Here is a 22302-nt window from a genome sequence, read left to right as displayed (position 1 = left end):
TGAAATGTTACAGTTTATGTACATTTGAATAGTTTGCTAATTACTTTATAAATTATGAAACTTGAGTTATTAATTTAGTTATTGCAGGATAACCACAAACATTCCGATGATGTTTCATTCAGTGTTAGTATTTTATATATATTAGCGTTGTCGTACTACTAGGAAGTCTCGCGAGATTTAGTGCGCCGTAGAGGAAGAAAGTACTTCCGGTGGTCAAAGGCGAACATCGTATCTGAAAACATGGATCCCTACAGAGACACTGAAGGTAGGTTCATTTGCTGCTACACGCCTTTGAAGCCTCACATAGTTGTTTCATACCATGTATCTTATATGGGGGTATAATCACCTTATTTACAATTTGTAATTCTATTTATTTTTAGGTTCCGTAAACCTGTGTGTGAAAAGAGCGGCGCTCTCGTTGTTTTGCTAACATTAGCATGCTCTTCAACTTTATTTATGTTCCCTCGCATAGGGAAACTTACAGTTTTCACTGTATGTAAAAGCAAGAAAAAGCTTTCATCATTCTTAAGGAGAAAATGTATGCCTTAATCAATGATTTTAGAGATACATATCATATGTCAATATTAGCGAGTTTAGTTATAAAGTTGTGGGTAACAAGTGTCCATGCAATGTCTTGAGTAAATTGTATGGAATCTTCTCAGAGTATAAATTGTAGGGATTAAAATGAAGGAATTTACTCAGTCATACTTGCTTTTAAGCTTACTAGTGTTACGCACTGTTCGTTAGATGACACATGAAAGTTTTGTTCATGTTTTTGCTTCATTAATTATCGATAAGACTCGCTGATAGCCGGCTAGCATAGCAGAGTCTTTACTGATAAAGGTTTCCTTAAAATGGTTGTGTAGACTTTGTAAAAATCCGACTTTAGACATCAAATATATGACGGTAGAGGCATTACACCATTACAAACATTATTTAGTATGAACCATTACTGTTAATGGACCTCCATTGTATGATTTGCATGTTTTATATCAAACAAGACATGCATTGTTTTCATGATTTTGATTTAAATAACCTGAAAGTTTCACTAAATAACATTCAAACTAATTTTCTAAGTTAATTTGCTGCAGGTGCAGCAACTACTGTTCAAAATTATATGTTTTTTTAGTATAAAGTAAACCTATAAGCTGCATTCTAAGCAAGCATTCAAACATTACCATAACTTGGCTGCCTCTCTTCAGCAGCAGGAAAGGCGAGTGGTGATGGAGACATTGCATCTGTCATGGGATTCTCTGGGTTTGGTATGTACATGCTGGCAGAAGTGGACAAACAATTGATATTTAATTTCTCATACAAAAACAGACAATTTGAGTGTGTGTTGGCACTGATCAAGCATGTGCTGCTTTTTCTTTTCAGGTAAGAAAGCCCGCACATTTGACATTGAAGCCATTTTTGAACAGACCCGACGAACAGCCATTGAGAGGAGTCGGAATACATTTGGTATGTTTGTCAATCAGTATTACATGAAGGACCACTTACTCAATGTCTTTTTCTGTAAGTATGCATATAATAATTATTATCATGGCTTCTTTTAGAAGAGAGGCAGAAGGAGTCTCCAATGGAGGAGGAAGGGGAAAGCTCCAAATCAGTCAAACCATCAGCTCACACACCCAGAGGCAGCACTGCTACTTCCAGGTAACAAGTGTTTTCTGAGTTTTTCATGTTTTGGCAACTATTACAGTTTGGACAGGCTGTCATTCAAATATGAGTTACATTTTGGTTCATCGAGATAAGCTTTTGCTTTGTCTGAATTATTATTTTATCTTTTTAGAAAACATGATGGCGACAGCAGTAGCTCAGACTCAGAGTCAGACCATATTGGGCCTCCGCTGCCTCCTCCACAAACAGCCCAGGATGAGGAGGATGAGCTTGTTGGTCCACCTCTTCCACCCAGTTACAAAGGCAGCACTGTTCATGGCAATTCAGATGATGATGATGATGATGATGAGCAGGAGTCACAAGATGATGATGATGATGATGTAAGTCTGAAATGTCACGCTTAACAGCCGACATTAGGTTAACAAAACAACATATTGGTTCTGCTGCCTGGGGAAATAAAATCACTGGCTTGTGTGTTGTTGTAGGGTGCTTCTAATATGTCACCACTAGATGGCAGCACAAGAAAGCTACAGCAAACATTTTATTTTGCTTATCAGTAATTCTGTATGTGCTGGGGTCAGATTTCCTATTTTGCATTTCATGCCAAACTTTCTCTACCACCTGTCAGCATGCAAAATGCAGCATTACTCAAAGGAGTTGTGAAAAATTGATGTGAGTGACATTCCTTAAGTTGCTACCTTTACAACAGATGATAAAACTTAAATTTTCAGCTGAAGACTGTTTCCATCATTATTTGTCTCAAAGCTTATTTAAGGTCAAATTTAGCTCTGATTTCTGTTACTTTTCATCTTTAAATACGTCTCAATTTTCCTCCTCAGAATCCAGTGAAGAAGATTCCAGACACCCATGAGATCACTCTGCAGCACGGCACCAAAACAGTAAGACCTTTTTTATTACCTAGAAAAAGAAGATATATATTTATCCTAAGTACCTTGTAATTACCACAACAATTAATTTATGTATGCACAGTGTCAGATTTAGAAATGTTACCTGGTCTTGTGCCATATATGACAATGAGGAACACATGTGTTTCCATTCGTATGTTATAGTTATCCAGTGTTATAGTTAAGGATCATACGGCCATGAAAAATCCTAAAAAAGACACAGAATTTCAAAATAGTAATTTCTAGACCTGGAAAAGTATTTGACACATAAATTAAGCTAGAAATCTTAGGATGTTTCATGGATATTTGCTTCAACAATGACAATAAGGGTTTTTCAAATTAAGATCGAATGAGAGTGGTCAGTTTTGGTGAATGTTGTTTTAATCTATTACTTGTTTATGTTTTATCAAACCATGTAACTTGTCATTCATTATTGCTGCAATCGTACGCTAGTTAATTTTAATGTAAATTTCAGCTCATTTTTCATGAGTAAACATAATTTTCAGAGACTTTCTGGTTTGAAAAATTTCCCCTTAAAGGCTTGGAAAAGTACTGGGGGAAAAAATAGAATTGTATTGGTTTAATATGTGTACATACTCTTTTATGTCTGTGTCTTCAGTGTGAAGACAGTCTGGTGTCTAAATCCAGGGCTGATTTCACTTTACTAACTGTTTAGATTTGAATAATTTCAGGATTACACAAAAGCACACTTAAAATATTAGGTTTTTATTTATTGTTGCTGCCTTCACTGGAGGCACTATGACTACACCGTCAAATATTTCAAGCAGCTGAAACCACCTTCCGCAGTCTTTTGGATGATAATTTCCAAATGAATGACAGAGACATGTAGATTGTCTTTTAAACCAAGTAAATGTGCCCCCAGGTGTCAGCCCTTTGCTTAGACCCCTCCGGAGCCCGTCTTGTGACTGGCGGTTATGACTTCGACGTTCGGTTCTGGGATTTTGCCGGGATGGACCAGGCTCTGCAGGCTTTCAGAACCCTGCAGCCTTGTGACTGGTGAGTCCACTTCTGAGAATTCAACATGGAATATCAACACAGTTGCTTAACATGTGTTTAATTTGTATCATGCAACCATCCAGGATGCTCACTGCGTTTATGTGTGCCAAACACATACACAAACCCACACACACAGTTGTTGAGCTTCATTGAGCCTCATGTTGACTCCAGGACATCTCTCAGAAGCACATGGTTGAAATGTTTGTGTGCACATGTTTCTTGAAGCCAACATCAAAGATCCCAAACTTTTCTGTTGTTTGGGAACCAGTGGGCTGTGCTGGAGCGGGCTTCCCTTTATTAGGACTAATGTACGCTACATTTAAGTTGATTGCAGTGTGAGCCGGTAGCCTCTACGGTTTACTGACCAGCTGGGCTTCATATAGAAAGCTCTGCTCAGGAGGTCCCCGGTTCCTGTTTTCTGATCTAAAAATACAACTCAGGAACAGAGCATTTGGTCTCATCCCAATAGGCCTTTTAGAGTTTTCAAAGCTCCCCAAACAGAGTTGATGATTAATTTGATCTCAGCATCAGACATTACAGCTCAGTGTCCAGAAACTTCCTGCTGTGTTAATGGTGCAGCGATGACATTAGCATCGCCATGGGTTCCTACCACCAATAGGATTTTTCACTGGATTTTGGATTATTGCTGAAAATAAGATCCGTGGTAGACATTTATGATATTTATTTGTGGTGTTCAGCAAGACAAACTTCAAAAATCAGAATCCATCCATCCATTTTCTGTACCGCTTATATGTTATGGGTCATGGGGGGGGCTGGAGCCTATCCCAGCTGACACTGGGCGAGAGGCGGGGTTCACCCTGGATGGGTCACCAGTCCGTCACAGGGCCATCGGGAACAATTAGGGGCTCAGTATCTTGCTCAAGGATACTTTGGCATGGTCACCGGGGGAAGTGAGGATCGAACCAGTGACCCTTCGGTTGCTAGACGGCCACGCTACCTCTAAGCCGTGCCGCCTCAAAAATGAGACCCACTTTAAGGATTTTTTTTAAGCGCAAATGCAGTCGTTCAATGTACAAAGCTAACTTAAGTTATGAACAAGCTGAACCACTGACTCACGACTTCAACTTTACCACAACTAGCTATAGGCTTCTTTAAAGTCCACAACATTTGTAGACTGGTTTACCCACTTGTTAGCGACCGGCGCTCTACGACACATAATGATGTTGAACAAAATGTTCAAGATGTATTTAACTTGCGTGAACACCTGACCTTGTTCCAGCGTTCAACCAAAAACACATTGAGTTTGAGACGAGGGGACCAGGCGTTCAACAGCTCTCTTACTGGCAGGTTTTAGGACTCATTCCTGCACCTCTCAAGTGACCAAACTTGCATGTATTACCATGTACTGAAGAATGATTGTTTAGGTTTCTAGAATTGAAAAATCCTGTTTACTACACACACCATGATATTATTTTTGCATGCTGGTAGTAGTCGTAACGGATTTGGATTGTTTATTTTCTTTCAGTGTGTTAGGATATGTCTGTATACAGTATGTTAAGTGGTTCCATTCTTTCAATTTCTTCACTTTAATAGGTCATCATTTCCACAGTGCATCTGTTGTCAGTACTAGATCAGATGTCGTGTTGTGTTCCTATAGTAACATTCTGACTCTTTGTTTTTCCACTGTACCATTTGAAGAAAAGCTTGTCTTAAAAACAGTACTTTGTTGTACACATTTTGTATAATCACGCGCGCGCACACACACACACACACGCATACACACACGCACGCACACACACACACACACACACACACACACACACACCAAGAAACTTATCAAATTTCCGTCATGTGTGAAACGTGTGACATCTATGCCCCCCCCCATCATGTCAGCCATCAGATCAGGTCCCTGCAGTACAGCATCACTGGTGATGTCATCTTGGTGGTTTCCGGCAATGCGCAGGCCAAAGTTTTGGATCGCGATGGCTTCAATGTCATGGAGTGTGTGAAGGGAGACCAGTACATTGTAGATATGGCCAACACAAAGGTATGCTACATTTATGTTTCACACATATGTTTCTGGTGTATTACACGTTATTTATACATCTGTTACTTAGATAATAATGTTATCACCCAATCTGAGTGTAGCAGCACAGCATCGGTATTACAGCTAACTCTATTAGCACAATAAGCACAAGTGAGCTGATGATAAGAAAGGTGTTAAACAAGCTTCATTTCACCTAGATAGTCCATATCACTTTATTCATATTATTGCAAGTAGTATAATTATAATTATTACCTCTTCCAGGGAGTGCAGGTTTTCGGTGACGTTTCTCTGTTTGTCAGCAGGATTCCGAAATGCTATACATGCAAAACAAAGGATAAGGTAGAATCCATTACATTTTGGTGACAATAGGACACAGCACAACCTGGTGTAAATGGGAAATATCTTGTATATGAGTTTGTGTTCTTTAGCGCCACCTACTGGATGCAGGAAGTCATATTTGAACTGCAGTCCAAGTATTAGTTTGCTCCTTCATGAAAAATCCACACGTCACCTTAGCGGTGGTATCCAACCTCTCAGTGCTCCCTAGTTTGGAGGCAAAACTGAAAATGAGCAGACAAACAATGTTATGCAATAATGTAATACTCCACCACTGTATCTACAAGCTACTCGGTCAAAGTTGAACTGAGACGTTTGTCCGTAAACTGGTGGACAAACGGTGGATTTTTAAATTGGGCGGCATGGCTCAGCAGATGGGGTGGCTGTCTAATAACTAGACAGTGGAAGTGTCCTTTAGCAAGACGCTGAACCCTGAGTTGCTCCCGATCAGCTGGTTTGCACCTTGTACGGCAGCCTCCACCATCAGCCTATGGCTGTAAATGTAAAGCACTTGATTACCACCTCTGACCGCTGGACTTACTTTGCCTCTACTGTTTAATTTTAGCAGCATAGTTGGGTTTGCAGCTCTTTGCAGGAGTGTTGAGCTTAGTGTTATTATTTACAAAATCACAACGATGACTTAAGTTCTAAAAATCAGACCCAGACCTGAATTATCCTTTAAAATGTCACATGCATTTTTTTCTCCCTTTCTATGGCAACAGCAAACTGCTTAAAAGTGACTGCTAATTCTAACCACCGGCCGGATTTTTTTTTTCTCCCCCCATTCTGTAGATAAACCCTGCCAACACATAATGGTAGCAAGGTGTCGCCATGAGCTAGTCTGTTTTTGTGCGTAAGGATAATGGTTTGTGCTTTGTGACCAGCCCGAGGTGGTCTCAGGGGGAGAAGGGTACCACATGCTTTCAGGACTGTCGTGGTTCATCTCTTGCTTGTACCTGAATCTACAAAGACGGATCCTAATTAAGAGTCCATGTTTGGGTTTAACTGTGTTTAAGAAAGCCGAATTGTTGGCTACTAACCATCTGTGCCAGCTGCAGTGCATTTATACATGATTTATACCACCCGTATAGAACAAGTGAAGGCCCATTGATTACAAGTAGTGTGTTCCTGGATGTCCGACATAAATGTCCTACTCTGTCTCATCTGGAGCTGAAGGGGAACTCGGGTTCAACAACAATGTGTTTTGGCTCTTGTCCCAGCAGATAGCGGTCTCAGTTCCTGCCTCTGCTCAGCCTCTGTTCGAGTATTACTCCCCTTGTAAGACAGTTTTAAATAGTTTGGTTGGCCAGTAGTCCAGAAACTGAGAAAAACTCTAACGCAAATCATCATTTCTGAGAAGAAAAGAGCAGAAATACCATTTTTGCTTTAGAAAAAAACTTTGTCAGCGCTCAGAATATTAGGAACTTAAAGTACCAATAATTTTATCAGTGTTGATATCCAATGACCAACAATACAACTCAATCGATGCAAAATCCAAATATTGATCCATTTCAGATCTTTATTTTGAAATTCCCACGCCACGTCTGTTTTACCACCCAGTGCAATGGTCAGCTTTATTCTATTATTTTTTAAAAGAGTAGATTGGTTTTTCATTTCAGTTTATTGTGGTTAGTTTCATGGACATGTTTTTCAGAACTCAGGAATAAAGTTTTAGATGTCATCAGCAAATATTTTGTCATTGTTCAAAGAGCCAATATAATCAGAATAGGAACTTGATATTTACACTTTTTCAAGATATACCCTGATTGTCAATCGATCATCAAATTAGAGGATTAATCAATATTATCAGCACGTTTTTAATGGATTTAAACCTTAAAAATATAGAAAACTTTGTCGTTGCCTTTTCTGTTCATTTGCAGTGACAACAAAGTGGTAATGCCATTATTGTTTGTCAGTTCTTGTTTTCAGACTTCCTTGGTTGACTCCATTTGTCCTTCACATGCTCAGTGTTTGTCAAGCGTTGTTAAGAACATCAGCCTGGTTCTCGTTAGTCATTGGCCATTTGTTGTTCTAAACTGTTGAGGAAGAGAAATCTAATTTGTTCAGGAAGGTAGCGGCCCTTTCAACCTTATCACGAGGCTCTTGTGATGAATGACTCGGTTTATTTTGATGTTATTGCACAGAGCAGGGAGGCATTTCAAGTCATCCACAGCCCATTTCAGCATTAACCCCATCATATGGTGTGGCGGTGGTGAGTGTTTCTGCTTTATTTTTTTCTTTTCTCTTCAACCTAACAAACAACCTAGCGATTTGTCATTGGTCCTTTTACTCGTTACACAGCAAGGAAGTTTCCTTTAATCGATTATCAAAGCAGCGTGCTGAAAGCAGTTGACAGTGAACAGGCTGCCCTCTCTTCCTGATGCACACATACCAATGTCATTTGGTCAACTTATGCTTGTGCAAAGTTCAGCTTTCTTAAGCATTCTGTCAAAAAAAGTGGTATGTCTGAAGGACCTGACCTGACATGGGGTGGGGAGTACCAGTCGTCATGAGGCTCCACAGGACGGTGCTAGGAGAAGAAATGGCTAAAAGTTACTTTACAAGGAGCTCCAAGTTGAGCGCCATGTGACCTACAGCCTGCTGCACAACCTCTCTGGCTCAGCTGTCAGTTGAGGTCCAAAGAGAATAAAAGTCCAGGTTACTGTGAGATAAAATTAAAGACTGGCAAAAAAAAAAGAGTCTGTCCTCAAGGGAGAGACCTTTATGTTGCACTGAGGAGATCAGAAGAATGAAGGTTATATATGTGTTTTAGATGACTGTATCCTTGGATACAGGCCTCGTGTTTGGTGTGGGATTCACGCTGTCAACAAGTTAACGTTTCAACTTAATTGAAAATTGACACAAAAAAACTGAGGGTATAATGAATGTTTTTGACTTAGGGGAAGACGTTCAACTGTGATAGTGCGTCATTACAAGAACGTAATGCCACTGAAATAATTAAATAGATGACATTTGCACAGCACTTTTGGCTCCAGAGAAGCTGTCTTGACACATAACTTATGTGCACCAAGATTGAAAAAGAAGGGGATTTTTTTTCCTTGTATGGTCCTGCTGGCGTCATGACCCCCTGCTGTGTTCTACCGACTCGTACTGGCTACAAGTAGACAACCAGACTGTTCCCACTTAACCACATACTTCACAGGTGTGCTGTACCTTAAAATGCCTGTTGGTTGTTAATTATCACTTCTTGTTTTGTTTTTTGTTTTTTTTTCCTTCAGGGCCACACAGCTATGTTGAATGGTGGCTGCTGGCATCCCAAGCTGAAAGAAGAGTTCATGACCTGCTCTAATGATGGGTGAGTTCCCTCTCTGTGATTGGGCAGCATCCCTTTAGTGTATAATCTCAAATAATCCTGTACCTTCTTCAGAAGGCAAGATGGACACCACGTGCACCAAACAGATTTTGTTAGTTTTAAGTGTCCGTCAAGCTAAATTTAGGTGAAAAAGAGCTATTATGAGTATTTCTCGACTGTTCCAGACTGTTCTGCTTGAACCCTAAATAACAAATCTGTATTACGTTGTTGTCGTAAGATTCACATAAATAGTAATCTACTGTACACTCGTGCTGCTCAATTTGGTGAAAAAAATTGCAGATAATTTTGAAATTTGTATTACTCAAAGTAGGCATACGAACATTAAACTGACATCAAATATTTACCAAAAAAAAAAACCTTTGTGCACTTCTGTTTTCAAAGAAAAAAAAAATTAAATGGCAATAACAAACATCTTTAAAAAAGGCATTTGTGCAACATTTTGGCAATCCTCTCCAAATTGATAATTACTTTTTGGGTAGTTACGCAATTGCACATGCTGATATTATTATATTATTACTGGTTCAACGTCATTCCTACACAGTGACATCCATAATCCAACAAATATCCTTAATTTCTCATTAGATTTTTTTTAATGTAGCCTATATATGGAGAGAGAGTATTTATTGACACATCATTTTCAGTTTGAAGGCAGCAGACTCCTGTATAATCTGATTATTTATCCAACATTTAGAAAAAAAAAGAAAGATCCATCTTCTGTGTGACCAGCAGGGAGTCCTCTAGTCCAGAATATTCTTCTGGAAAGGAAGGTTGGGCCACACAGCTGTGTATTGAGACACATGGCATATTCTGCATTGGGTCTAGTCCAAATAAAACCCTTTACTTGTTAAAGGCAGTGATTTGGACCAGAGCAACACCGCAGGAGATAACAAGGCCTCATACACACATCTGTAATACTCAGTTCAGGATTTTGCTGCCTGTTGTTTCTGTATGGCTGCCGGAACTGTAACCTTTTGCCATGTGTACAGGTGTGCTTGAATATTTGTGAGTGACCATGTGTGATTTTAAGCTGGGGCGCAGTGATGAGTCTAAGTGAGTGTGACAGGCAGCAGTGCAGAAACCCAGGGCTATCATCATTAAGTGGAAACAAGGGCCCGGCTTTGTGGGCAGGCCACGGCCCAGTGTTTACCAGTATTGCTGCTCTCCCAGATGTGGAGGCTGGTTTATTTAGCTCTCATTGAGGCTCTGGAAATCTTCCACTGGCACGTTAGCGCTGGGTGTTGCCCCTAGCAAGCTCACAGGAGAGCAGTGGAGAGGAGCGCACAGGGAGCCATTCAAGAGGCAGAGCAGCTGCATGTGAGAAGGGTTCACAGCAGCAGAGTAGGTCAGCACAACAACCTGAGCCTCTGAGATGGAAAGAGGGTATGACAAAGAGAGGGAAAAGAGAGAGAGAGAGAGCTAGAGGGGTTGCACAGAGTGATTTACAGGTGGAGGAGGATGTCTGTGTAACCCCATGCTCAATCCCTCATATTGCACTCATCTCCTTATCACATTAGTGATGTGCTGTCCAGCGCAGGGGTTATTTGGTGATAAAGTGCTGTACTTTACTTTCTTGGTTGACCCACTACCCCTCAGCCTTCCTGTATCTTCAATCAAAAGTATGTCTCATTCCTCCAGCAGGAACAGAATGTAGCTGCCAGTGTTTTAACAGGTGCCCAACATGCAGAAGACTTTAGTTCAACCCTTGGTAGGTCTGCACAGTTAAACAAAAGCAATCCTAAATCGCCGTATGGCCAACTGCAATTTTCAAATGGCAGTAAGGTGCAATATTTGTTGAAGTAACTTTGTTTCTAACTAACATTTTAAATCAAATGTTTATGGTGCAGAGATGACCTGCAGACAAATTATATTCTACAGACTTAATGAAACATTTCAATATCAGGCAAAATAGTCACAGCTGGACATAATTCCAAAATTGTGCTCCCCTAATTCTCGTGTCTGGACTGGTTATCCTTTTTCGGATTTGAGCATCAGGGCACTGATGAAGCAATCACATCTTTCAGCTCCTGCAAAGCAAGCAAAGCGTCAAATGTGTTTCACAAAGGCAGCGACTCCTATACACTTGCGGCAGACTCACAGGATTGTGGATCGAAAAAGTCTCTTTCACTTTAACTGGCCGAATTACGTCAGTAAACAACTCTTGCCTAACACACCCCACTCTCCGCCCCTCTCAGCCTTTTGCCCCCCCTTTTTTGGGCAATTTTTAGAATTATGCAATTGGTGGCTCCAATTAGGGGGTCGAGTTGCCTTTTCACATCCTCTTTTAAATATGAGCCAGTTTACAATCAGATGTCCTAATTACAGTTGTCCTCTGACTGTATTTTAAGGTAAGCAAAAGGCAGATATTCTCTCATGTTCAGTGCAGACCACAACAGCTGTGACTGGTCAGCTTCATAACAGCACGTATCCTCCTACCCATTTCCACTCGCGCCTGTGGTCTGAGCTCTTATTGTCGTCATAATTATTTCTGTAAATGTTGCTGTTGTTAGTTTAAACTTTTGTCTCAGTGCCATTATTTGAAGCACGCAAAACACAGTCAACACAGTTGCATTGAAGTGCTGCTGCCAACGAGCATTTTGGTCGTGTAGCTGCAGCGTTACCGCATTAGCGTGAATACTCACTGTAGGCTAACATCTGAAATATACCTGTACATCAGCGATGCATAACCGTTGTGTTTTCTTTTTTTAGTGGCTGAACTGGCTGTGTTTTTTTTGTTCACTCCACAACACAAATGAAGCTTGTTCTGAGGGTTTTCTATCATCTTAAACACCCGAGGGAATCTTCCCTTAAACACAACCTGCGATTAGGAATGAAAAATAAACCTGCTACCTGATACAAATGCATCATGTGGACATGCGTTTGTCACACAGATGAAACTGTAATCACTGTAACTGTAATTACAAGTCAGGCTTAAAGTGTTGATCTGATTTCAACTTGAATCGAGAATAGAAAGTACAGAAAATGTAAATGGTGATTAGAGCATTCTGACACTTGAAACTTTTGCTTCATGGTACGTATGACATAATCATTTGAAACTGTGGCTTTATTACCTCTCAACATTGCAGGATTATAAATGTGTCACCTTTTAAATCAGACAGTGTTCTTCACCCTTTTATGACTATGGCCATAATGTACTGAGACCTTATAGACCACTGTAGGATATTGTAGACGCATCCCTTCACTGATGTAAGCGGTTCCACCACTGCAGTGCCATCCTTTGAACCATTATGGAGTCTGCAGAGGCCATGTTCTACTCAGTGGGTCTCTTCAGAATGGACCAGCAGTCGGCCAATAGTACCAGTCGGTGCCTTCGAGGGCTTTGTCCATTTAAACATTCGACCAACACTTTTTCGGTCTTTCTTCCTGCATCGGCCTAGTTAGAGCCTCTGTTGTGTTTGTTTGAATAGGTTATTAAGCATGATCACTGGACCGCCCAGCTCCTAAATTAAAGGTCCCCCCTCAGTTGTATGGAATCTCATTCATGAGACCTGCCACCCAGCTCCTTGAATAATGTCATTAACTCAGACATTTTTCTCCTGGAGGAAGTACTGATGAAGCAGTTAGAAAATGCAGCAGCAGGGTGGTGGCGATTGTCCTTGCACACTGAGGGTGAATGGTGCTTCAGCGGAGCTGTGCGATTCTCATCTCTCAGGGAAAAGTATTTCAGCTTGGATGTGAACCTGTCAGCATTTTACATTCTTTCGTCATTCTGTTTGAGACATGGTTAGACTGTAAAATGGCTCGTTTTCCAACTTTTTTTTATCGAAGAGCTCCAAATGTGTGGAGCTTCTAGAAGAAAAAAGGTTTTGTGGAAAGACTGAACACCTGTTTGAAAACCACAGATTTATTTCTCAGAAAATGAAGGCCATTTGTACTGGGTCTAGTCCCAGTGGAAGGATTTCTTTGGCAGCACTTTGGAAGTAAACTAAAAATATGACTGGGTGTTTTGTGTCAGTGAGATGTAAAGCCATTTGTAATGCATAGAATCTTTAACAGTAGTGGCATGAAAACCCTTGAATTGATGCTAAAGTTAACAAACTTTACTGAACAGAATTGTTAACTGATGGTGTGGACATCTATTCCTCAGAGGCTTCAAGGTTATGACATCGCTGCTTCTTGGTTTCACCGTATGTAGTTTCATGGCGCCCCAGGAGAGCGATCAAACATACATGTCATGTCTCCTTTTATGACTAAAATTTTGGCGAGCAGAGGAGAGGATCGGACAAATGGTGGCTTTCTAATTGGACCCACATGTTACTTCTGTTGAGTCTTGGGACAAACACACACACACACACACACACACACACACACACACACACACACACACACACACACACACACACAAATACACCCAATTTGTGGAATGTTTCCAGGAGGTTTGGATGCCAGGGATTCCCTTCATGCTGGCCTGCTGTCAGGGCTGCAGCTGGACCAGGATGTGCAAGGAGAGCCTAATGACAACATGGCAGGATTTTACACTGCTGAGGAGCAAATTATTTGTCCTTATCAGGCACTCAAACCAAAATACTGATGTTTTATATGTGACATAATAATTGATGAGACAAATCACACAAAGCAGAACAGCTTTTTGAATGAATCCTTGTCATCATGATGCTGTTCTGTGCGTGAATGTCCTGGCCAGAACCAGGGCTAAAGGTGTTTTTTTTTTTTTAAGTTTTTTTTTTCCTCTCTCTCTCTCAAGTGTCTTAATCATTCCTCAAAAAGCTTGGCAAGGAAATAGGCCATCTTTTTTTTTTTTTTTTTTAATTCTCTCAACCAAATGCCTGGTCACTCCGGATTTTTTAAGGGGCGGGGGATAATACTGCTGGGTTATTCAGTGTGATCTGCCTGACAGAACATGGATGAAGAAGCCAGACACCACAAAGTGTGAATGAGCATGTCGGGCCATTCACTCTTGCTCGACACATCAGGTTCATCCACAGTCCAGCACATTTCCAACTGTTGTTCCCTTGACAATGCTAGTGTTCCATATTCTGCCCAAGAATGCACATACTGTGCCATCAAGCATGTTTACGCTTTTGGTCAATTAACAGTTGGGGCCGAATTTTTGATTTATTTCAATGTACGTTTAAGTGTGTGAATGCAGTGTTTGTTTCACTGACTGTATATTGATTTAACATGGATTCTCATTCAAGATAAGCTAACGTGGAAGTATGTGAATCCTCTCTAAAGGCCAGGAAATGGTGATGTTTGTGGTAGTCAAAAGAAGTCTGATTGAAAAAAATGACAGTACAAACTTGTTTCTATCAAGGGTATGGTCTCCATTTTTAATACTAAGCCTTCTTCAATACTGCATGATTTTTGTAAATTAGCTTCCCATTGAGAGTGAAAAAAACAATAAAGCAGGGTATGTTTTAGGGTGTTGCAGCCTTGTGATTGTCAAGTCACTACCATGGCCGGCTGTCTAACAGACCCACCCTTGATTCCTCTCCAACTCCATTGTCTTATTAAAATATGGTTCACTTGGGGGCCCAGGTAGTGCAATGGTGCATTTCCTACTAACACAGGGACAGCTGGTTAGGTTCCCTGTGCTGCCTCCAGCTTGGTTGAGTTTTGCACAGACACGATTGGCTGTGTCTGTGGGTGGGAAGCCAGATGAGGGTGATGTCTGGGTCGCTAAGCTAGGGCCTCCCCTGGTCAGTCTGGGTATTTGTTTTGGGGAGAGCATGATTTTCCCAAACACTATGTCCCCTTGGTGGAAGGTAGATGATTGAGGAAGCATGTGGTAGTGGCAGTGCTCCCCAGAATGGAAGAGCAACATGCAGTTGAAGTGGAAATACGGCTAAAAAAGGAAAGAACAAGAAATTGTGTGCGTGTGTGTTGGGGGGGCAAAGTGATTCCCTCTTTTTTCAAAAAACCCTAAACCAATGCCTCACACCAGGGTTCAAAATGGGAGTCCATAAAACCTATGGCTGACATCACACTTGTACTATCAAGTTCTTGAACTGTCCATGGATTACATTATGTATGTATATAGATGTATGTATGTATGTATATACACACACACACACACACACATATACCTACATCTATCTATCTATCTATCTATCTATCCCTTTAGATTTATGTTCCGATTTTTGATAAAAGTTGAAACTTTGCTTTTATTAATTTCTGCTGTTCATGTGCTTCATCTTTGCTTGGACCACAGTGAATCGTTTTTAGCATCTTGTTTGAGTGCCAGTGTGTATGCCTCCTCCCAAACCTCCGTATTTCCCAACTTCATCTTGGTCAGCTGTGATGGCGGTGGAGCATCTTCCCCTCTTAATCCAGTCAGTCAGTCGGTCTGTCAGTCGACCATCAAACAACACCGCCTGTCCCCACCATCAGAATTCAAAGAATGAACAACCTCATACAACATCTTCCTTTTCCCTCTCTTTTCCTTATCTCCTCATCGGGGAAGGTGAGCCTAGCAGCCATCACCCCCACCAGGCCTGTAACCTGATGGACAGATAAAATCTGGGGCCTGGGGAACTGACACTCCTCAGTCGATGTGTGAACGACTGGGCTACCTCGTAAAGTGCACACGCCTGACTGGAGATGTATGGGTCTCGTTTTATTACATTCACCCCCATGTTTCTGAAACATTTGTGTGGGAAAGGGGGTCTGCTGACTGAAGGGAAAACAGGTTTGCATGGGTAAGGAGAGGGGCGAAGCTTTTGCCCCAGATTATTTTTTGCTGGTTTCTTCAGTCCACAAATGACTATTTTGACTTGTACGTTGGTGTTACTTTCCCAAAACAATCACCTCCTCTAAGCGAGTAAGGCACCAGAAGACATTTCTTTCTGTACTAAAAAGTGCAAAATATCAAACCCAGGAGTAGAATTTTTGTTTTTCTAATGGGGCATTGACCATTGTGGAGCACCACACGCTAAACCCAGTTTCTCCATGCCTTGCTCCTGATTAGTGAGGGTACATAGTGGTAGGCTCAACACCGGTGGGCTCCAACCTCTCTGCTCTCTCCCCCGAGACAGCCAGCAGCACTGTGTTTTGAAAAGAGCCCTTACGATAGCATTCCAGGTTTTGTGTGCAACGTGAAAGGTTATGTTGTCCTTATTGGCTTGACAGTCGCCTTCACTCAATTTAAACAAAATTGAGATGTCTGTGTGAGGCAGCAGGTGGACCAGTTTGTCATCTCCTCTATAGCTGTCACTCTTTCACACATGCATATCCACTCGTGTTAACACTTCGTGTGCAGGGCAGCAGCCTGCAGGTTTTACTGGACAACCTCTAACTACTCATGGTTTTTGCACAGTTTTTTCCCCTCTCAGTAAGTTTTGATTTGTTAACAACTAAGTTTACATGGATTTAAACACAACTCGATGGATCAAACACAGTTTTATTTGACCCTTACCAGCTCTTACTTGAGCCATATGTCTTCAGCTGGCATATGTATCACATTGTTAGACTTATACAAACACAGTTGAGAGTGTGTGTCTGTGACTTTGTAGCCGACCGTGAAGGAATTCTTGCCCGGCTCTTAGTAGCAACTCTGACTGTGTGTTTATTCTCCTCATCTGACCTGTTGACCCAAAGGTCGGGATGCTCACTATAGCAGGCAGTGGGTCACAGACGCATTGGATGCGCTCTTTCGGGGCAGAGTGTTAATGTGTGTGTCTGAAAGGCTAAAAATGTTTGTGTGTTGTTCACTCTTTCAGTAAATATGCGTGGAGCTTAAAGTGACATGAGTACATATTTTTTTTCTCCAAGTATCCGCCCCCTGTTTTGTTTTTAGAGCTAGTTCTATAAAAAGATACGCGACGTGGGGCTTGGCAGTAAGAAGATGTGTGTAGCATCTCTTACTTGGACTTAATGAGAGCAAATAATCCCAGCAGGGTCAAAGGTGAAATGTTCCACCTTGTTTTAACAACTTGATGTTCTCAGATCATTGTCGACTCTACTTTGAAAATCAAAGCATGCAGAAATACTAACATCTGCTCAGCCAAACAGCTTTTTTTCCTTCCATCCTTTTTTGTTTTGTTGTGTTTTTTAATTTTGACTGAATTACAGAAAAGCCAATTTTAGTCAATGATCATTTAAAAGTTTTTTGCTTCAGTCAGTGGCTGATTGAGGTTATTTTCCTCAGTTTATGTTCTTTATGTCTATTCTTTATAAGAAGAGTGCATATTTCTGGTTTGATTGGTAGAGTTCATGCAATATTAGGGGAGTTACTGTTTTTCTTGCTTATTTTTTTCAGTTTTATTTGAACCCATAACTATCTGTGACTCCTGCTGAGTATAAGCCAGAACCCTATTGAATGAAATCTCTCATTTAAATTCTTCTTCCTCAGTGGTCCAGGTTGTGTAATATGTTCAGCAGATGTAGGAGAGAATCAGTATTTCACGGAAGCTTCAGGCCTGTCAGACTGATCTACTGTGCTGCTGTTTGCAAGCCCCCCACCCTGCAAGCCATAGCTGCCTAACCTCCTGTTCATGAGAATGGCTCGGGCACACTTGCCAGACACAGCTGCCATAATAAATCACTATCTATAGGATTTATTACAGTGCAGATAGTGTTAATGACCAAATATTTTTTGAGCGATAGATATTTTATGATTGATTTGTGACAGTTGCTTGGGGATAAATTGAATTCTCTGTCCGCAGCACCGTGCGCACGTGGGACCTAACCTCAGAGAAGAAGCACAAGTCTGTGTTTAAACCCCGCTCTTACCAGGGGAAGAAGGTCATCCCCACATGCTGCAGTTACAGCCGCGACGGGAAGCTCATTGCTGCTGGCTGCCAGGATGGCACCATCCAGATCTGGGACAGAAACCTCAGCGTGAGTCTTAAAACACACACACACATACCAATCACCACAGTACGCGGGGGGGGGGGGGGGGGGGGTTGTAAGCATAGGATGTTTGTTTTGCCATGGCCTCGGATACAGAGTCATGGGACTAAGGTCATTTGGTCACAGGCCAGAAAGGTCAAAGTTCAACAAGTCTCTTGGTACTGAGCAGAACTCAAAATACCTGGCTTTAAATTGCATTTGTCAAAACTTGAAGTAGTTGGGAAATTATTGAACTGCCTGTTGGACCTTTATTGACCTTGTTAATCAAGTACATGGCAGTGAGTTGGGGCCAGAGCTGCTCTCATTCTCTCCAATCTCTGGAGAAACAAGAATCTACAGCTGCACTAGCTGCACTGTGAGCCTGTACTTTGGCACAGCAGTGTTTTGAGCGAAATGCTAACGTCAGCATGGTAACACGCCAACAATGACAATGCTATCATGCTGATGATAGGCAGGTGTAATGTTTACCGTATTCTCAGGTTAGTGGGTCGGAATGCTAAGTATTTAGCCGCAATCCAAAGTATTGGACCAGTTTTGTTCTTATGCTGTTGCTATGAGTAAAGTGAATGATTCTAGTGGTTATGAACACTTCTGACACATTTCATAGCATCTATTTAGTGGCCATTTTGCCTTTTTACAGAACACCAAATGTGAAACTCGTGGTGGCACTAGAGAAAAAGTTAAGGGGTCATCAAGTCATTAAATCATCTGGAAATCCTACAAAAAATGTAGGCCGGTCCATCTGGTAGATGTTGAGGATCACTTTGACCTGCTGTTGGTCTAAGAGGAAATGTCAAAAGTCACAACCACAGTGATTAGGATTCACCTTGGCACCATGAATGTCTGCACCAAATTTCGTGACATGGTTTCATGGTTTAGATATATCAGTCTTCATTCCTTTCCCCTGGTTTTTCAATGCTAGCATTGCTAAAAAACATAGTTGTGTAACTGAATCATGTAATGATTAAGTTCCTTCGAGGTTGCTGAAAGGCCCGAAACCTGCTTACATTTTCCGCTATTAGTTAATTTGGCAATTAGCGATCAAAGTGTACATGCCATTCCTCGAGATTGTTGAGGTAATAGTTGATCTTGGCTCCTGAGAGGCATTGCTCTAACTTTGCGTTGTTTAACATGTTTCTAGCGTGGCCAAAAATCACTTCCATCCAGGACCCGAAAATACGCCTCCTTCTTCGTTGAAGTAGTTCATTCAGGGAACATACATTTCTATATAATAGAAATAGCATTTTCTCACCGCTCCCTCTACAATTCTACAATTTCATTTAGCAGACGCTTTTGTCCAAAGCGACCTTTACATGCTAGATTCAATTCTACACCACATTTGGAAGGGAGAAATCTCTTTTTTTTTTTGTGAGAAACTTGTGGTTACTTAGAAAACACTATAAACCCTTAATTGAGAATAGAAAGTAAAACTAAGGGAGCACTGAACACAGATGTGGCCAAATAAAACAATGTTTATCAATCGAGTGTGAGTGCGTTTTCACAATCTTGTTTTTCTGGCTCTCGGTCTTTTCATACTTCTCTTTTGTTCAACATCATCTGCACAAGCCCATGTGCAGACAAGGCTGGCTGCTTCCGTTATTTCATATGAGAATAGTGACCATTAAATAAGCTGCAGTTAGTGAGTTGGAACAGCTTGATTAGAGAGGGGGCTTATCCAGATTAGTTAAATGGGAAGGGGGCTACATGATAATTACTCCTTCTACAGTCAATTTTGTAATCAGAGCACGCATAAACAATGTAGTTAGATGGTTTCCATGTAAATACTTTCCTATTGTGAGAGCATATGTGTTCTCTTTACCGTATAGACTCTCGTCTGTCCTCTTCCACTCATCTTCCCACCCCTGGGCTCCTCATAGCAGCAGCAGACCCTGAGTGATTGGGTTGAAGCTCTCATAATTTATTACCCCTCCTTGTCCAAACTAAATATTTACCATGCGTCCCATAGCAGCTAACAATCGTCATGTCTGTTGCCTGCCCACTGGAGCCTGTCCTGTCTGAATGGCTCAAGAATGTTTCTTGGTGCCCTCTGCCCTAATCAGCAACCTGTGCTGCTGACTCCATTGCAGCCACAAGCCTAAAGAAGGAACCGACCTTGTTCTTGTGTTGTGCTCCCTCCTCCTCCTCCTCCTCCTCCTCCTTCTCCCGACCCATCTCCTGCTGTATCACAACTATTACTCACGGCAAGAATATGCAGGCAGATCAATCATGATCAATCATGTATGTGACCTTGATCTAGAGCTCAGCCTGAAGAGGAGCTATTGAGCATGACACATCGTGCTCTTGAACCCCTGACACGAGTTGATTGATCCTATGATGCAGAGTCAAGTAGGAACTCTTTTAAGCGTAATGCCACAGAGAGTGATTGCATGCTCGTTGTCTGACCAGAGCGGCCACTGCCAGAATTACAAGACTTCATTTAAATGGTTGCCAGGTAATGTGCACTCTGTAATACTTTGTGCACTCAGGGGGCAGGCCTTCGTTCCAAAACATTACCACAGAGACCTGTGGAATGTTATGATGTCATTGACGGACTTAGATGTTTCCAGACCTCAAAGCGGGACCCCATAAGAGGTGGTTTTGATAAAATATTCCGTGGGGAGTATTATCATCTGATGGCATGGTAGTCTCTTGTTTTTAAGCAAGTTATTTCACAGTGATCAATCACTGATAAAAAGAGTGAACAGAAAGCCCTGAGGAGATGAAATGTCGAATTTGTTACTTTTTTCCATTTTTATATGATTTGTGATTCTTGCTTTCAACACATTGAAAGCAAATCAAGATTCCAGGCTTTGTTTTTTCGACGCTCAAAACCCTTTTTCCTTTTTTTTGGGTTGTAAACTGCAAGTGCAAAAAAATGACTACTAGTACTGTAACACCACTAGTCTAATAAAACCCTAGCATGGTAATGTGACTCTGCAAAGAATCATGGTAAACTAGAAAGCCTGCGTGTCATAAAAGATGGGGGGCTGTGTGAGATGAGAACGGACAACCAGCAAACTCCTTAAAGTTGTAGGAAAATGTTTAGAAAACTGCCAAGAAACTCATAACCAACCAGAGTACATACACAGACCTCATCATCAAACTGTCTTCACTGCAGCGTTTGAAGAGCAATCTAAAGACTGCTTGATTGATTGCAAACATTTACACCAGATTTCAGTCCCACAATCCAGAGTGTGTTGCCCACGATCCCTGTCATTGTCACAGTCTGGTCTTTACATATGTGGGCAAATGATCACTTAATATCCTCCAAGTGTTGCTCTTCATCAAAGGAATTCCTGACTTTTTAGTGTTGTCCATTACTATTTGGCTTTTTTATTTTTTTATTTTTTTAGATGAACCATCCTCTGTAAAGGTTCCCTTAAGAACTACCAAACTTCAAAAAGGCCTTTTTTTCCCTGTTCGCATCTGCACTGGAAGGAAGTGACGTAAGCTAACGGTCCAATGTGCTGCATTAGCTCATGTGTCACGTTCAACGTTCATCACGTTCAACCTACATCGCACAGGGCTCCTCTTGTTCTGAAAGTTCCTACCGGGAATTAGGAGCTAAAAATGACTCAAAACATAGTGTAAAACTACCATAGTTCCTAGTTCCTGTTGTTTAAACAAAACTTGCCAGCTCATTACCACTTTTACATGTCCAATACCACATCCTGAGCATCTACCCAAACTAAGAACAATCTGCTCTTTTTCCCATGTAAGAGGTAGAGGTTATTATCAGTAAAGACCTCATGATACGGGACTTATCATGATACTTCGGTCACAATATGATAGTATTCCTATATCCTGAGATTTTCTACAGGAACAGGTACTGTGTCTTTCAAGGTAAGTCCACAGGTTGGTTGTTTCCTGAATATCTAATTGTAACGAGACAAGTTTTGCAAATTGCATGTTCTTTGGCCAACTAATTTTTTGAAGCCTAAGTACCTCTTAAATGCCTACTTTCAAGTGTCTGTCCAAAAAATGAATTATTATTTGAAAAAAACCTGTATTAAGAGCTTAGATATTTATATAGATGGGGGGGGGGGGCATAGCGGGATGCTGCCATGTTGATATTTTTTTCCAACCCTTCGTAAGAGAACTAAACTGAAATGTGAAACAAGTACCTTCCCCACTTGCTTAAAGAAAGAAAAACATGTAGACTGTCTGAGACAGTTTAGTTTATGCGGTCATTTCCCTTTATTCATACCACTTCAAATATACATATCAATGAATAATACAATAAATACATTCATATA

General features: G+C 41.1%; 1 protein-coding gene across 3 annotated transcripts in view; it reads left to right on the top strand.

Annotated features, from left to right (window-relative positions):
• Positions 1-176: 176 nt before the first annotated feature.
• wdr70 (WD repeat domain 70) overlaps positions 177-22302 on the top strand; it is a 45000-nt gene continuing 22874 nt past the window's right edge. The window contains exons 1-10 of one of the 3 annotated variants that reach the window (XM_086186897.1): positions 177-265; positions 1206-1262; positions 1378-1461; positions 1557-1656; positions 1793-2000; positions 2460-2519; positions 3409-3542; positions 5397-5550; positions 9126-9202; positions 17860-18034. In XM_086186897.1, coding sequence (XP_086043023.1) covers positions 241-265; positions 1206-1262; positions 1378-1461; positions 1557-1656; positions 1793-2000; positions 2460-2519; positions 3409-3542; positions 5397-5550; positions 9126-9202; positions 17860-18034 — 1074 coding nt within the window. In that variant the 5' untranslated portion in view covers positions 177-240. Of the gene's footprint in view, positions 266-1202; positions 1263-1377; positions 1462-1556; positions 1657-1792; positions 2001-2459; positions 2520-3408; positions 3543-5396; positions 5551-9125; positions 9203-17859; positions 18035-22302 lie in introns of all 3 variants that reach the window. The other 2 variants (XM_086186898.1, XM_086186896.1) reach the window with 2 other exon arrangements.

Source organism: Aulostomus chinensis, chromosome 19 (genome assembly GCF_037954235.1).
Source record: "Aulostomus chinensis isolate RoL2024-O1b breed Wild chromosome 19, RoL_Achi_v1.0, whole genome shotgun sequence".
In the NCBI taxonomy this organism is placed as follows: Eukaryota; Metazoa; Chordata; class Actinopteri; order Syngnathiformes; family Aulostomidae; genus Aulostomus; species Aulostomus chinensis.
Note: the sequence above shows the minus strand (reverse complement) of the source record. Positions and strands in the feature narration are given on the sequence as shown.